Raw genomic sequence first — 15,588 nt, 5'->3', positions numbered from 1 at the left:
CCACCCGCAGGCCTGCCGGCTCCAGTCAGGCACAGCCCCCCCTGGGGAGAGACCCTCAGGGGCCCGGCGGCCCACCGAGCGGCCCTCACCCGCGGCTCCCCGTGACAGGGACCCCCGGGGCTGCCCCTCCGCCGCCCCGGCAGAGCGAGGCCGCCGGGGCGAGGAGCGACGCGGCCCCCTGGGCGGCCGCCACGTCGGGAGGGGCCTCCCCCGCCGCAGAACTACAAGTCCCAGCAAGCAGGCAGCGGGGCGGCGCGCATGCGCATTGCGCCTCTCCAGCATGGCGACGGTGCTGTCCCGGGCGCTGAAGCTGCCGGGTAAGGGTTCCGTACCCCCGGGAGGGAGAGACGGGCCGGGCCGGGGTCAGCCGCGTCCGGGTCCGCGTCGCCACGGCGACGCGGGGCGAGGCCCGGCCGGTCCTGCGGCCGCGCAGGCGGTGCGGTGGGGTTCGGCGGCCTGTGCCCGGGTCCCGCGGCGGAGGGAGGGCTGCCGGGGACGGGGCAGCGCCTCGGGGGGCTCCGGGGGCGTCGCGTGTGGCGGGGAGGGGGGCCTGGGCCTGGGCCTGGGCCCGGGCCTGGGCCCGGCCGCGGCCCTGGGAGGGAGGGAGGAGGCGCCGGGTGCCGTAGGCCGCGCAGAAGCGGGCTAGGGGGGCTGGGGAACGGCCGGCACCGCCGCGAGGAAGCGCCGGTCCCTCTCGGAGCCGCTGCCGCCGGGCTTCGGCCTCAAAAGCCGGGCCAGGAGTTCGGTGAGTGCCGCTGCAGTTACCCAGGTAAACGTTTACGGTCGTGCCTACCGCCTCTGCGTGCCTTCCAGCCGGGGATCTTCAGCGAGATGAAAGGATATTCAGGCATAAGGGGCTATTGTGTCAGGGAACCAGATCTTTGGAAGATAAGGCAGTGAGCGGCAGCCCAACAGCCGAGGAGATTAAAAGGGAGCGAAAATCCGTGGCGAAACCAGATCCTGAGAGCGTGCTAGTTGCGGTTGGATGGACTGGAGACAGTGCTGGCGTGCTTGGCTGTGTTAACCCGATGGGAAGGTGCCTCCTTGCCCCTCCTGACCGTGTCTCGCCTTCGGGACAGCCGTGGGACAGAGATGGGGCCCGGCTGTGCGCTGCTGGGGACGGCTTTGCCCCTGCACCACGCACCGCTCTGGTCCCGCAGTGCCCCAGTCTGTGCGGCGGGCAGGTCGTGCTTTCCTCCTCCGTTGGTCCGTGAAGAGCACAGTAATATCTTCAGGGCCCTTCCCGCCAGCTTTTAGTAACCCGTACCAGGAGTCGTTAGTTTATGTAGTGCCTGTTAGATTTCATTCAAAGAAGTTTTGTTTGCAAATCAGTTTCTTCCTGAGTAGGTATATCTATGTCTAAATGGGAAGGAATACACTTGGCACGAAGTTTATTTAGGAAAAGTGCAAACTGGTAGGTATAAGTGTGTGTATTGGGGTGTGACCACTGGGGAACTGTACAATAACAAGTACAGATCTCTTCCTGGACCTCTGGAACCAGCGTGATCTATCTGGTATCTGCTGTTGGGAGGCACTGATTTGGAAAAGAGCACAGGCCTTGCAACTGCAGTTAAGAAAACAGTTCTCGCATCAGTCCTTAGGTTAAATTGCATATATCATACCTTGTTTCTGTGGTTAGCTCTTGAAAAATGCAACTTTCAACAGCAATGAGAAAGCAGAAAGCCTATTGCTATAGCTGTTTTTTCCTGCTGCATCATTAAATTAATTACATCAATATGTGGCAACTTATCTCCCCATGGGCTTAGAGATATGTCTGCAGTACCTGGTGCCTGCCAACTGCCAGCTGGGGAAAAAAAAGAGAAATAAACAGAACATGAAGCGAATACAAAGGATACTGGAACCAGTATGTCATCATTGGAATAACGCACTGAAAATCGTACTTATCTAAAGTCCAAGATCTGCTCTTTTCACTCCAAAGTGAGTGCAAGGAAAAACCTTTCCAGTAAGTTAAAAACAGAAAAAAGATTACAATTAATAATATCTTTCAAGCCATCAGCGCTAGCAATGAGTATTTCATTATGAGCGAGACCTGATTCCAACACAGATCACTTCACAGATGTCTCCTTTCCAAATCATGATCACGAGTCATCTTTTCTTCTTTGAGAGGTCACATTCTTCTACTGTAATAGTTGCAAGAGCTGCCTGTGCAAAAAGTACTATTAGGCAAATGCACAGGGGATTTGCAAAGTCATAAAGTGCAGTTTAGAGTCCAACTGCCCTTGAAAGTCGATAAGTTTGGGGCATTTTCTCTCTCTCTTCAGCCTCTGAAAACCTCCCTCTTCAGTATTTGCTTTTTCTTTGAGTGGCTGCAAAAAAAAATCCAGGGCGACATGACCAGTAACTTAGCCACAGACCACGAGCAAGAGTTCCTCTGATTGTAACGACAGGCCACTGATTGGGAACCTCTGTTTTATCACTGGTGCCCTAGAAAAAATGGAGTACAATTTAGAACAGGTCAGAACAGAAGCAGTTTATTTACTATACCTGTAGGAGAGAACACAGTGCAGCAGGGAAACTGAATTTGCTGATATGAACTCCATCCCTGTAAAGTGGATGCAAGGTTTACATAAGCTTAGAGGTGCTTTGCAAAAGACAGATAACAAGATGTGAGTTACACAGATCTGTTACATACACAAGGCCACAGTCCTGCTCAGGGTAGATCTGGAGTCTGTTTTCTTTAGTACAGGGACTAATTTATCATGAAGGTTACACAGTGATTATTGTTTCACAAGATAGGGTGAGAGTTTGACCAAGAGGCCAACTTGGGTCTTAGCATTTCTGCTTCCTTGATGAAAAGCTGAAAACTACATGGGAGTGTTGGATTTTCTGACAGCTGATCACTTCCAACAGAGGCAGTTTTAGCTTTCTTGTGATGGACATACTGTCTTCCCCCAGCCTGAGCCTTGTTGTTGACCAGAAAGGGAAGAATTTGAATTCTGGAGCACTTCTCAATAAATCATAATTCTCTAAATGGTGTGAGATTGCCCTTGTTTTCACACATTCTTTACTGCTATTTATGTCTCTCTATTTATGCTTTTCTGTTGAAAAATAATTTGGGAGTGATTAGTGGAAGGCAGGTGTGGTATCCCTCCTTCCCACAGCAAGTGACCTAAAACTCAGATGAAGAGTCATGTTCCTTCTCTCTCTCCAGCCAGATGAATCATGACTTACATATTCTCTGCAGTGCAGAACAGCCTCGGGAGGCCGGGCTGGGCACATCCCTGCCAGCCCTCCAGACGCATTCCCAAAACACCTACAGATCAATTGTTAGGGCTCTCTCCCCACAGTGAGAGATGAACATTTGTATCCTCTGATCTGCAGACCTAATCTGCAGATTAGATATGCAATTGGGTTTCCCATGTGCTAGGTGAGTGCTCCAACAGCCATTGTTAAAGGGCAGTGTCTTCCCTCCTTTTGGTTTACAAAAAGTAATCAGCAGGGCATTTTATGCCTGACCTTACGGAGTGGCTGTGCCTTGTGAGAGTACCAGCTGACCTTTTGAGAAAAGACAGGGGGAAGGAATGCTGGTTTCTGGTTCTTGGTGAGGCTTAGACATGAAATAACACTGAGAAGCTCTCCTATAACTCAGTAGATCCTTTCCTGTGTAGATAAGTCATTACTGTGTAGTAGCTGTTTTCTAGCTTCTGATCAGTGGTTCTCAGCAGGAAGGGTGCTCCTGTTACAGATCATCTGTGGTTGACACCACTGTCGATGTTGCCAACATCTCAGTCCCTGCCGGTTCAAGGAGTGGGTGAGCCATGGTTTCGAGGTCCTTTCTGTCTCCTAGAGATACAGAACAAAACTGTTCCAGATAAAGCTCATTCCTATCAATGCTTTTATTTGCCCCAAGGGTGAACAGCAGGTTTCAGTCTTCTGGCTTGACTGTCTGGAATTAAAATATTTAAACAAATCACAATATATCTGAAGTGTAAGTGTGCTGTTGAGTTGTTTTACTCAAAGCACGCCAGTTTCCAAAACCCGGAGCAGTCTTGTTAACATAACTGTCCAACTTTGACTTCCTAGGCTAAATACCATTTGCTCTTGGGCCAGCAGTATTTGCTTTTCATACCACTCTGACCTGGCTTGAACTGGCACATCTGGATCTGTAGTGAGAAGCTGCAAATACTCTGCCAGCGAGTCCTCTCTGGAATTTCTTGTTTTCGCTGAGTACTCTTTCAGCAACTTGTCACCACAACCTACTATATAGACATCTGGGAAATTCACACTGCGCTGTCACTGCAATCTCTGAGCAGAGAGCTGTGTGCCACCGAGGTCGGTGGCCTTCAGTGCTGTTCACAGGATGGAGCCGAGGTTATCAAGACTTCCTGAAAAGCCCAACTTTGAACGCATGTTTAGGACAGGTCTGTGTGAAATGATGCAATGTCTCAGGGATACAGTGGACCGTCGTGTAGGAATGTAGTATCTTTTAGCTGGGTGCTCTACCTCCACAAGGAACAGCTTTTTGGAGTGTGTATGTGCACCAGATTGTTTTGATGTGATTCTTTTCTAGGAGCCCCTAGTTCAAAAAGGAAGGGTCTGATTTAGATACGTGATCTCGTTGGATATCTTTATTTCCCTCTATTCCATGTGGGTGGGTTGTCCTGGCTGCTCCACTTAGCGTGGGGCATTTGGCCTTTACTGGGATCGACAGTTTTTCTTAAGTCCTGAAATTGACACTGAATACCATTTATAGTGGTACAGGAAGGGGAAGTGAAGGTCCTTTCGTGGGGCAAGAAATGAGAAACAAGTGAGATGCGTGTGCTGCAAAATAGATTCTAGATGATGCAAAATAGGTGTGTTGCACTAACTAGATACTACAGTATGTCTGTAACTGAGTCTGCCTTTAACAGGAAAACCAGAAGTAAGGCATATTATGCAGAAAGAATAATCTTGAAAGCCCTTAAATTTCCGCTCTGTAAAGCCTTCCCATCATCTTAGTGTCTGTGCATGGTTACAGCTTGCATGTTTTTGCTTATTATTTATGCCTTGCATGTATCACCTCAAGCATCTTCTGGCACAAGTCAGCTCCCATCTCAGGTCAGCTTTAGGCAAAGGGAAATGAAGCAGATATCTGGGATAGCAGAGTCCCACCTTGGAATAGGAGAGAGAGAGAGAGAAATAGACTGAGACCCTGCAATCATTGGAGCAGTGGCCATGGCTTCATGCCCAGCCTGGTGGCGCAGGGCAGCTGCCTGAGACGTGATCCTCCACTCGTAGCTCAGGGCAGCAAGTCTGCGTTATCTTGCCTGCCCCCATAAACAGATGGCCCTGGCGTTACGCCAGTATATACGACCAGGCTCTACACCTGCCCTCGTCACACTCCCTGCGGCTGTCTAGGGCTTGGGGGAGAAGTCATGCATGTGCCAGCCACCTGTGGGAGAGACACCTAAAGCTAAGCTACTTTCTTGTACCACCACCTGAAGGCGTCAATCAGTACTAAGTTATCTATCTTGGCAAGGCCAAGCACAAGCTGCTGGCTCTGGTGGGAGCAGGAACAGAGCAGGAGCACTGTGGTTTCCTACTGCAGGGGCTGGAGCACTCCCTCTTGTGGTGCTGAGCCATGCAGAGAAGGTGGTATCTTAGAGGGGCAGCCCTGATCCCTTCAGACACCAGCATGTCACTGGCCCAAAAGGGCAAAATCACTTTGCCCTCATCTTCAGGGAGTCAATACCCATTTTTACCAGCACTGCAGAGAAACAATGCGCAGTGCTCTATCCCTTCTATCCCTCACAAAGCAGGACAGCAGATGTGGCACACTGGAAGGCAGCAGTGGTGCTTGGAGCAGGCTGGAGGAGGAGGAGGGGAGCAATGAGCTGCAGAGGGAGGCCCCCTCAGAGAACACAGACTACAAGTGAAGAGGGGCTGTGTCGGGATTAGAGACTGGCAAATGCTAAAGGAGTTCAGAGTCTGAAGTCAAGAGAGTGCTGAGGTTTAGGTACTCAGAGTGTTAAGCATGGCTTCCTGTCAGTGCGTCTCATTACAAAACAGGAAAGTGTTAGAATTAAATCGGCTGTGAATTCCATATATATACACATACATATGTGTGCGTGTATATATATGTTTATAGATATTTTATATATATATACACACACACCTTTATCTTGGGAAAATAAACTGTCGGCATCTTTTCTCCTGCAGCTGCTACTCTGAAACATGGACAGACCCTGTCTTTCCTCTCACGCCTCTCACTTGGATCCATACAAAATGCAGACTGCACTGTCGTCCCTTCCATACCATTCTCCGCTGCAGCCTTTTCTCCACTGAGATCCTGCAAAAGCGAGGAACTCGTGCTTTATTGTCTCTCTCCATCTCTTTCCTCAGGAAAGAAGAGTCCGGACCTCGGGGAATACGATCCCCTCACTCAGGCTGACAGTGATGAAAGTGAAGATGACCTGGTACTCAACATCCAGAAGAACGGGGGGGTCAAGAACGGGAAGAGCCCCCCTGAGGAGGTGCAGGACCCTGACTCTGATGTGGAGGTTGGGATGGCAAAGCAGCACACGTCAGAGAGCGCACCCGAGGGTTATCCTGCAGAGGCGGCTGGGAGTTTGGAGCAGAAGGCTGCTCCCTCCCTCATGCCATACCTGCGCACAGCGATCTTTTTGCTCACTGTGGTGATCTCGATGATTCTTGTGTTGGTGTGCGCATTTCTAATTCCCTGTCCCCCTAGAGACTTGCATAACACCTGGAACCGCAACCTAGGTCAGGGAGCAGGTGAGAAAGCCCCAGGAACAGCATCTGGTGGGGGAGGTGGCAGCTCCCAGGCTGGGCTTCGGCGGGAGAGACCTATCTGGGAGAGCCAGGTCGGAGCACAGGCCCTTCCTCACCACTGCAGACACTCCAAGGTAATAGACAGGCAGCTGCGTTCCTGCTCGCTCTTCAAGCTGAGGCCTGTGAAATCTGGCATCAGTAGATAACAGTGCCACAAAATCTTGTTTCTGTCAACACCAAAAAACATTTTGACTCTTCTCGCATCCTGCCTTTTTGTCCGGATGGTGCGCTCTGTTCCAGATGGAGATGGCCCACGCCCACTTTAAAACATGGCGCTTCCCTCTCTACATCCTGGGTTTCACCAGCACCTCCACACTGAAGTGTGTGGGTGTGTTAGGGAGGAGAAGGATAGAAGTCTTTGTGTCTTCCAACTGGCTTAACTAACCTTATTTCTTTTGTCTTCTTGTCCTGCTTGAATCTGTAAATCAACATTCGAGATCTTTTGTCATCCTATACGGGCCATTGGTAACATTTCTAAAGTATCTCCTGTTCTGATTTCTGCATTAAAGTAACAGTGGTTTGTGAAATAATTTCTGCCAGGTCTAGATATGTCTCTCCCTCCTTGCTTTCTGCCCCTAGCTTCCAAAATCTATGCCTTTCGTAAGATACGTGGCTCCCACATCAGGTCAGAAAGTGAAGTGGGAAGCAGAAATCTTTTTCTGTTAGCTCCTCCATTTTTCCCTTTCCTTTCTCTGACCCAGATGCTACATTTCTGCCTTTCCATGCAATGAAAGATCTTGCCGTGGTGTGAGCTGCCTGGCATTGGTGGTTCCCTAGCAGACTCTGTGAGGCTTGGCTGTCCATGAGTCTCTTTTCTGGGCCAGCCCTCCTCTCCCAGTGTGGAAAATGGGCTGGGTGGCCTTTTTGACAACAGTGTGGTGATTTGCTGTGACTGTTGCAGGTGGTGTGTTATCCCCACTGGAGCTGTGTGATGTGAACGGTGATGGGCTCCCTGACATCCTCATTGTCTTCACTGCCTTGATGAATGCTAGCGTCATGGGTAAGCACTGCAGCTCCTTTCCATTCCTCTTTCTGTATGTGTCAGTACTGACCTTTGTATGTTTGTCTTATGGACGGGAAGAGTTCCTGCCACTGCAAATCCACTGCATTGCTCTTTTCAGAGTTCCTTAAAATGGCTGGTCTACTGTGCCTGTGCTTTGTCATGCTGCTCATAATTTTCATTGCAAGCCTGTGCTCCCATACCTGTTGGGTCAACGTCATCTATTTCCCCTTATCTCATCTTGGGGCAAGTCCATCTCTTTGTCTTTTATTTGTGTACGCTTGGTTTGGGGGCAGAGATAAAGTGATCAGAAAGCACTGCTCTACAAATAGCAATTGGGAATAAGGTGGGGTTTTTTCCCCCTTGTTATCTCTCAGAGCCCTTCACAAAAGAGCTCAGTCTAACTACCTCCATTTTACAGGCACAGAGGTGGAAGCACAGAGAAGGGAAGCTGCTTGACAAAGGTCACAGATGAGATTTAGTGGTGGAGTCTCAACTCTTTCCTGATCTGTGGTTCAGTGTCCTGGTCATTACCAAGGGTAGTTGGTGACAGGAACAGTGATGGCAGAGCTGACTGTTGGAGAGCTCTGGTTCTTCTGAACTAACCAGTTGCTTGCCAACAGGGAGCATTATGGATTTTTTTAGAGCAGCTGTAGGTCGGCTTTGCAGGAAACACCCTCACCTTGCTGCCTTTTTCTCCAGGTCACTCCATATACTTGCCAGACTCCAAATCATTGTTAATTCACAGATAATAGACTGGCTGATGGTGGAGAAGCTACTGTGCCTGGCTGTTCAGCAGGTATTGCCCTGCTTCCTCCTCCTAGCTGCTTTGGCTTTCTCTCTTAACCCTCACACCCCTCAGGTAACATAGCAGCCTGCTGATACTGGCCACTGTTATACAGGGGCTGCCAAGTCCAAAAGTGGCATCCTATTGTGCTGGGCTTCTGAAGTCCTGGAGGTTCCCAGCTGCCTCTTGTACTGTGCCTGCCCAGCCTGGCATCGCCTGAGATTATGTGAATCTGTTCAGGCTCAGAGACACTTTCAGGGGGGTAAGCATACGTTGCACAGCCTGAAGAGAACTCTTGTGGGAGCAAAATGCCTTGGGTCTTCAAAGAGTAGGGTAATAAAAATATAGTTAGAGGATAGGGAAGATGCTGCTTCTCCATGGCCCAGGCAAGGCCCTCGGTATTTCACAGCAAGTCCTATAGAAAGAAACCTATGAGCAGAGAGAAAACTGTAGAGTAAGTTAAAAAAGAAAGTGAGAGAGGGAGATACCGTTGACGTAAAGGCTGCATTCAGTTTGTAGAGGTTGTTCTTGCGTTCTATATTTTGCCACTGTGTTGTATTTATCTTTCATCCCAGACGTATGTACAGTTCTCAGCACGCTCTGAATGGAACTAGTTATACCTAGCTGCATCCTGGGCTATAGCTATGCTGGAAGACAAAAAGCAGACACTAAAGCAGGTATAAGCACATCACAATCCTAAACCCACATAGCTGGACATCAGCCCTCCTGTAGCTTGGGCTCAGAGCATTCACACAGTGTCAGGTAGAGACAAGCTTGGGATAGGTACCTGATGGAGTAAGCTATGACATTGTTAGCTGTTTCTCCAGCTTGTACACACAGCAGCTGTGAGCTGCATTCAGGAGTTAGTTGTTCTTGGTCCCTGCCAACCCAACGAGGAGAACTTGGGCTGGGGCAACCCCTTAGCATAAGCCAGATGATTTTCAGTTTGAGAAGAGAGTGAGTTTGATTTAGAGAGTGGGCTCAGACTTCCTTTTAGCCAGTGGCCCAGATATGCCCTTTGTGTAGTCAGGTCATGTGTTGTTTTTCTGGTAAGACAGGAGTCAACTGGGACTGTTGTTATTTTGAAATGTATGGGAGTTCATCTTAAATTGCGATATGAGCATACCAGGTGGAGATTACAGTAACCACAGTTATGTCTGAGGGCAGGCTGAGCTAAAAGTTGCTCACATTGGAATCAGAGCCAACAGTCAATTGAAACAGCATAGAGGACATTTTTTTTACAATTATTTTGTGCTAACCGGTGAATAAGGAAAAGACCCCTGAGTTACACCAATTGGTTGCATTCAGTCTGTTATTCACAGTAATAAAACTCACTTGGAGAACAAAGGAAAAAGCTCTCAGATTGCCCATCACCTGCTGCTGCTCCAGAATTACAAACAACCCGGGACTTTCACACGGGGTGGCATCTGCCTCGCAAGTCACTGCAAGGTTTCCCCTTGGTGCTAGCCGTTTTCTTGAGGTGGAGGGGATCAGAAGGATCAGTCTCGTTTGACAGCAGTACATTTCACACCAGGAAGTCAGCACAGCTGAGCAGGTTGTCCCCAGGATCTTCATTCCTCTGCGCCCAGCTGACCACATTTCTTGCTGTGAGCTCAGGTCCAACCTCCACGATTGTCTGCGCTGCTGGCTGACAGCCCAGCTTGTCTGGAGATCGCTGCTAGGCTCTGCAGGCAGAGAGACTCAGCCATGGGGTGGGATTTGACCTTTGCTTTCAGGCAGTGTGGATGTGGCTGGCTTGAGCCACTCAGCTCTAGTAGCTAGAGCTGGAACTCAAGCGCAAAGACCAAAGGCAGCATGGACGTAGCCTCTGATGCCAAGGGATTTCACTCTCTCTTTGCCTCTTGCAGGTGTCTCTAGGCCGTCTGTAACTGTGGTGGCCCTTTCTGGTATGAATGGCAGCACCTTGTGGTCCATCCAGCTTCCAGAGGAGACTCGGAGTGTGCAATGCAAAGGGCTGTCACTGGGGGCAGCTGCAGAGCCCGTCTGCCTTGTTACAGGAACATCAAAATTCCTCAGCCTTCTCAGTGCCTCCACAGGTAGAGTCAACTACCAGCATATTAGAAATATGCTATTGCCTTTTTGTTTTCTTTAAGGGACTAATAAGCACGAATGATTCAGTGCTGGCACTTCATGGTGGCCGTTATCTAGTGACACACAGGAAGGAGTCAAAACACTCATGAGTTTCTAGTTACACAGGATAAGAGAATCCAAACCATTGCTGCTCTGTGGCAGCATCTTCATTCTACCACCTCAGAACATTTCAAAGTGTTAATCTTCTCCTGTAGCATCCCCATGGCATAAAGGATATGTAAGGTCTGTTCTCATCAACATTGAGCGGTTAGTACAACTCAGCACGTACCTAACAGCACTGAAAAGCTGAACACCATTCTTGGGGTAGTTATATAAGGACATGTGCTACAGCCAAGAAACCTTCCAGAGAAATTAGGCCCACAGAAGAATTGATTAGATGTGAATGAATATTGCATTTTTAATCACCTGATCATGTGCACCTCCATTCTCTGATTGCTGTTTGTTCTACCACATTAATTTACTGGCAGAAATAGTCATAGGTAGGTATAGGAGTGTTTTTGGAATCAAAACAGAGAATGGAGACATACAACAAACCTTGGTTTTAAGTGGCAGATCCAGTCAATGAGCAGCAGCACTTACCTTTCAAATGCTTTTAGGGACCGGATTACTTGCACAGTGTTTGCATGGTCAGGACCATAGGCTGTCTCCTTTACCAGCAGTAGTAGTTATTAATGTGTGCAAGTGTTTGCAGGTGTGGCCTTTGGTATCCTTTGTCATTCAGGGGAAAACCCTATCCTATGCAGCAGCAACAGCAGAAAAGCATTTTTAAACTCTAATTGAAAAAGCAGAAATGTTGGCAAAAGAATCATGGAAAAGTAAAAGCACTGAATTTCATTTTGCCTTTTTCACATGTTTATTTGCCAATTTGCAAATCGGGTTTTAGTGAGTTTCCAGCTGGGTCCATGCTGGACTGCTGAACCATTTGACATCACGTCTGCTAACATGCTTTCACCCTGAGGTGGAGTGAGTATGCCATGCTGGAGTGACTGTTTGCTGCTGGGAATTTAACTGAGACACAGATTTGCACTTTGAATATCAGAACTGCCCATCTGTTCCCTTTCCTGGCATCTACCTACAGGCTTTACTGCTGGCTGAGGAAAACAACTGCTGTCCTGCAGAACAGCACTCTCATTTAGGTTCTTCTTCCAAGAGTGAACCTCAAATATTCTCTGCTGTTTCAGGAATTGTTTTGGGCTCAGGTCTTTCTAGAGAGATGCTAAGAAGGAAGCACAGCAGGACTTGAGGCTTGACTCAAAGACAGCCTGAAGAAATGCTGGGGGAAGAACTTTGCTTTAGACTGCAGCTTGCCCCAGTTTGTAGGCTTGTCTTTCCTCTTCTCAGAGAATGGGGGGAACAACCTCTCTTGCTCCTTTCTTCAAGAAGGTTTTGTGGAACCCTCTGGGCTGCCTGCTGGTTCCCCAAGTGCTGCAGGTCTCTTTCATCCTGTTCTTCCCACAGGCAAGACCATTTGGACGCTGAACTCCATCCACCTTTCAAGTGGGATCCTGGCTGCACCGGCTGCAACTCTTCCAGATGTAGATGGAGATGGGATTAGGGATATTGTTGTTCTGGCTCTCAAAGAGACACAGGTACAGCATATCCCTGCTCAAGGTTTGAAAGGACCTTGACTATCTAGAGGAAGAATAGGGAGCCTGATGTGGAAAGGCTGCAACAGGAGCTGCAAGAGCCCCTAATTTTCATTCTCTTAGATTTCCCTGAAAAGCACCCTTTTTCTATCAATAGGTCAGAACAGTGAGATTAAGCAATAATGACACTACCTGCATTTCTAGTCAGCTGGGAATGAACAGAAGGGTCATTATTTACCCCTGGCTTAGACTTGAGAATTACCTGTTTCTGTTCAGTGAAAGCTTGGTTTGAACTGGATGTTTAGCAGCAGTGTAGGGAGCCGTCTTGAGATAGATCTCTGGAGAAAGGAGCATTCAGCTTATCCAAAAGAAAGAAATACTTGTGTGATTAATTCAGATGCAGATTTCCTCTATGCTCATCCCTCCCTACAATTCTGGCATTAATGTTAGAGGAGTTCAGGTTTTTGAAGTCCCTTCCATCTTTGATGGATTTGCAGTCAAGAGAAAAGCATGAATGTAAGATGCTCAGGAAGTGAGACTGAGCAAAGAGAAAGAGACCACTAGCCAGACCTTGCTCGCGGGGGAAGAGCAATGGAGCTTCGTGCTGTGGGGACCGGGGAAGATTCTGAGAGCACAAGTGCATGAAACCATTGCTAAAAATCTCTACATCTCTCTCTTTGCAGCCTGATGTGTTTTTCATCTTGGTGTCAGGAAAGACTGGGACTGCTTTAGGTGGGCCTGTGAAGTACAGCACCAATGGAGAAGGGAAAGTGATTGGCCCCGAAGTCCACGTCACCAGCCAGGGAGCCATCTACATCCTGTTTGGCTTTGGTAAGATGGACCTTGCCTTTCCAGCACTTCACCTTACTGAGAAAATATTCATTTTACCTAAAAAGGCCCAGAGCATCCCTGGGATACTTCTACCATACCTTCTGCTGTAAAAGCTAGGAGTAGAAGGCATGGGAACAAGTCTCACTGCCATGGTGTGGAAAAGTGCAGGAGCACCAATACCTGCTAGCCTGGAATACCTTGGAGTTTCCCAAAGGCACGTCATGCCAGGGAAGTTCCAGCTCTGGGCATTTCTTTGCCTTCTACCACAACTGCAGTGGTCGCAAGGACCCCCCATGCAACTAAGGAGTTAACTTTTGCAGGAAAGACTCTTCATCTTTACTCTTCCTGGCAGGTAATGTTCAAGCAGTTGCCCTGAGGGATATCTTTACCCAAGCCAGAAACCGGGACAGCTTTCCTGCAATGCCACAGCAGGAGGAGCCAGAGTGGGAAAAGCGCAGATCTGTCAACCTGTCAGAGCTCATTGACATTTACAGGTAGGAGATGGACTTGTCATCTTGCTTCTGCTGGGAGAGGAAGGGGAGGGTAGGCACCTCTTAGTACTCCTAGAGATGGTCCCTTCTGCTTCCCTGTGGAAGTAGAATACTGTCCTTTTCATTGACCAGTTGATAACAGTACTCTGGGGAACCCATTGTTTCCACCCTGTCCTGTGGTTGTCCTAGCAAAAGAAGTGCAGAGTATGATAAAAGGGAATCCTTTGCTTCTCCTTCTCCTTGTTCCTTTCTTCCACCCGCTGTGCATACCTGGAGGGAAAAAAAAGGTGTTCCCAGCTAATGGAGTCCCTCTGGGAAGCTCTGTACAGCATTGCAGGCCTGGATTTCTCAGCTCCTTCTTTACTGCCAAATTGTGGTCAAGGTCAGCCTGGATAGGAATAAAGGGAGGGAACGAACAAATGTGAACTCCCAAACTCTGTGCTTTTTATAGTAACTAAAGATGTTCAGAAGACCCCCACACCTGAATTTAGCCAACTTAACTGAGGAACCCCCAAAGGGAGCTAAGCTCCATCACTGGGGAGAAGATGGGCTTCTCCAAGAATAATTCAAATCTTTGTTAGGATGAATTGCATTGTGGACAAGCAGCTAGTGCTGAGATGTGCAGATACAAGCCTCAGAATCTCCTCTTTGCTTTCCATTTGTCCCAGTGGGGGTGTTGACTTCCTGCAGACGATGAAGACACCTGACACAAACTGCAGCAACCTGCTCATCACAACCAAAGAGGGCTTGATCCTACTGCGGGGACAGGACCTGGAGCCCCGCTGGACCCTGGAACTGCAGAACATCAGCAGGTTACATACTTGGGAATATTTTTCTGTCTTGTTTCTTCCTGTACCATTTCCTGCCTTTTACTTGTAAGCACATGTGCTCCTTAGAAAGCAATTGAGAAGAATTCTCCAAGTCTGCAGAGAAATCTAAGAACTGGAGGTGTGCAGATGCATCGCTGAGCAAGCGAGGAGGGCAGGGGGAGCAAGGAACAGAAGGCTGGAAACCTGAGCTGTGTGCTTGTGAGTGGTCACAAATAAGAGGCTTGATTGAAATACCCAACATAGATGTCATGGGAATGTTGTGGCACTGACATTCAGGGAATTACTGGTGTGTGATTCAGCCCATCTGCTGTCCAGGGCTGCCAATTGCCAGCTCAGTGGAGAGGAGCTGTTGCATTAGTGATGTTAAGTATTTAGAGAAGGTGTCTGAGTATGGCCCACAGATCTTAATGTTCCTTGAAAGTTGAAAATGAGTTCTCTGATGGCAGTCAGCACACCATCTATACTAAATGTAAACCTTAAAAAAATACTGCTTATCCTCTGATTTCACACATGGAAATTAAGTAATTTGCCAGATCTCGTGGGTTGATAATAACCAGCAATTTCAGCTTGCCCCGTATTAAATATTTGCAAAGGGTAGTTGGGCACAGTTCAGGGAAATTATGTGGGAAACAAATTGCTTGCTCTGCTATGTAGAGAAAAGAAAGCAGCTCTCAGCCCAGTGTTACCTGACTGTAAAGAGCATCTATAGGAAGCAGGCATTGGAACTTCATTAAGCAAAAAAAATTGGTGTACAGCTAGGTTTGATATTCATGTATCCACATTCTTGAGGGCTGATGGGTGACATAAGCAATGGCTTTAGGAATGGCTTATGGCTAGTTGATTGTGCTATGAGGAAAGGAGATGGACTAAAAGTGTTTTGGGCCCAGAGTCTGCAGTCTTCTGGATGTGTCTGGGGTCTAGTTTAAAGGGTAAGTGTGTACTGACTAAGCAAAGCCAGTTAATAGATGCTGTAAAATCAGTTATACGCAAGAAATTTCTAAATGGACCCACTAATTGGAAAATTTCTATGCGTTCAAATCAAGAACGGTTGAAAACTGCTTTACCTCTTCCATTCACAGAATCACAGTATGGTTGAGGTTGGAAGGCACCTCTGGAGGTTGCCTAGTCCAGCCTACCTGCTCAAGCAGGCTCAGCTAGA

General features: G+C 48.3%; 1 protein-coding gene across 3 annotated transcripts in view; it reads left to right on the top strand.

Annotated features, from left to right (window-relative positions):
* The first annotated feature begins 220 nt into the window (after positions 1-220).
* FAM234B (family with sequence similarity 234 member B) overlaps positions 221-15,588 on the top strand; it is a 26,408-nt gene continuing 11,040 nt past the window's right edge. For all 3 annotated transcript variants that reach the window (XR_005931472.1, XR_003921610.1, XM_030002610.1), the window contains exons 1-8: positions 221-317; positions 6,343-6,735; positions 7,694-7,792; positions 10,448-10,636; positions 12,150-12,280; positions 12,961-13,108; positions 13,461-13,602; positions 14,268-14,411. Coding sequence is in view for 1 of the 3 variants with exons in the window: in XM_030002610.1 (XP_029858470.1) it covers positions 281-317; positions 6,343-6,735; positions 7,694-7,792; positions 10,448-10,636; positions 12,150-12,280; positions 12,961-13,108; positions 13,461-13,602; positions 14,268-14,411 (1,283 nt within the window). In the remaining 2 variants the exon portion in view is untranslated. The remainder of the gene's footprint in view (positions 318-6,342; positions 6,736-7,693; positions 7,793-10,447; positions 10,637-12,149; positions 12,281-12,960; positions 13,109-13,460; positions 13,603-14,267; positions 14,412-15,588) is intronic.

Source organism: Aquila chrysaetos, chromosome 26, assembly GCF_900496995.4.
Source record: "Aquila chrysaetos chrysaetos chromosome 26, bAquChr1.4, whole genome shotgun sequence".
Classification (NCBI taxonomy): Eukaryota; Metazoa; Chordata; class Aves; order Accipitriformes; family Accipitridae; genus Aquila; species Aquila chrysaetos.
Note: the sequence above shows the minus strand (reverse complement) of the source record. Positions and strands in the feature narration are given on the sequence as shown.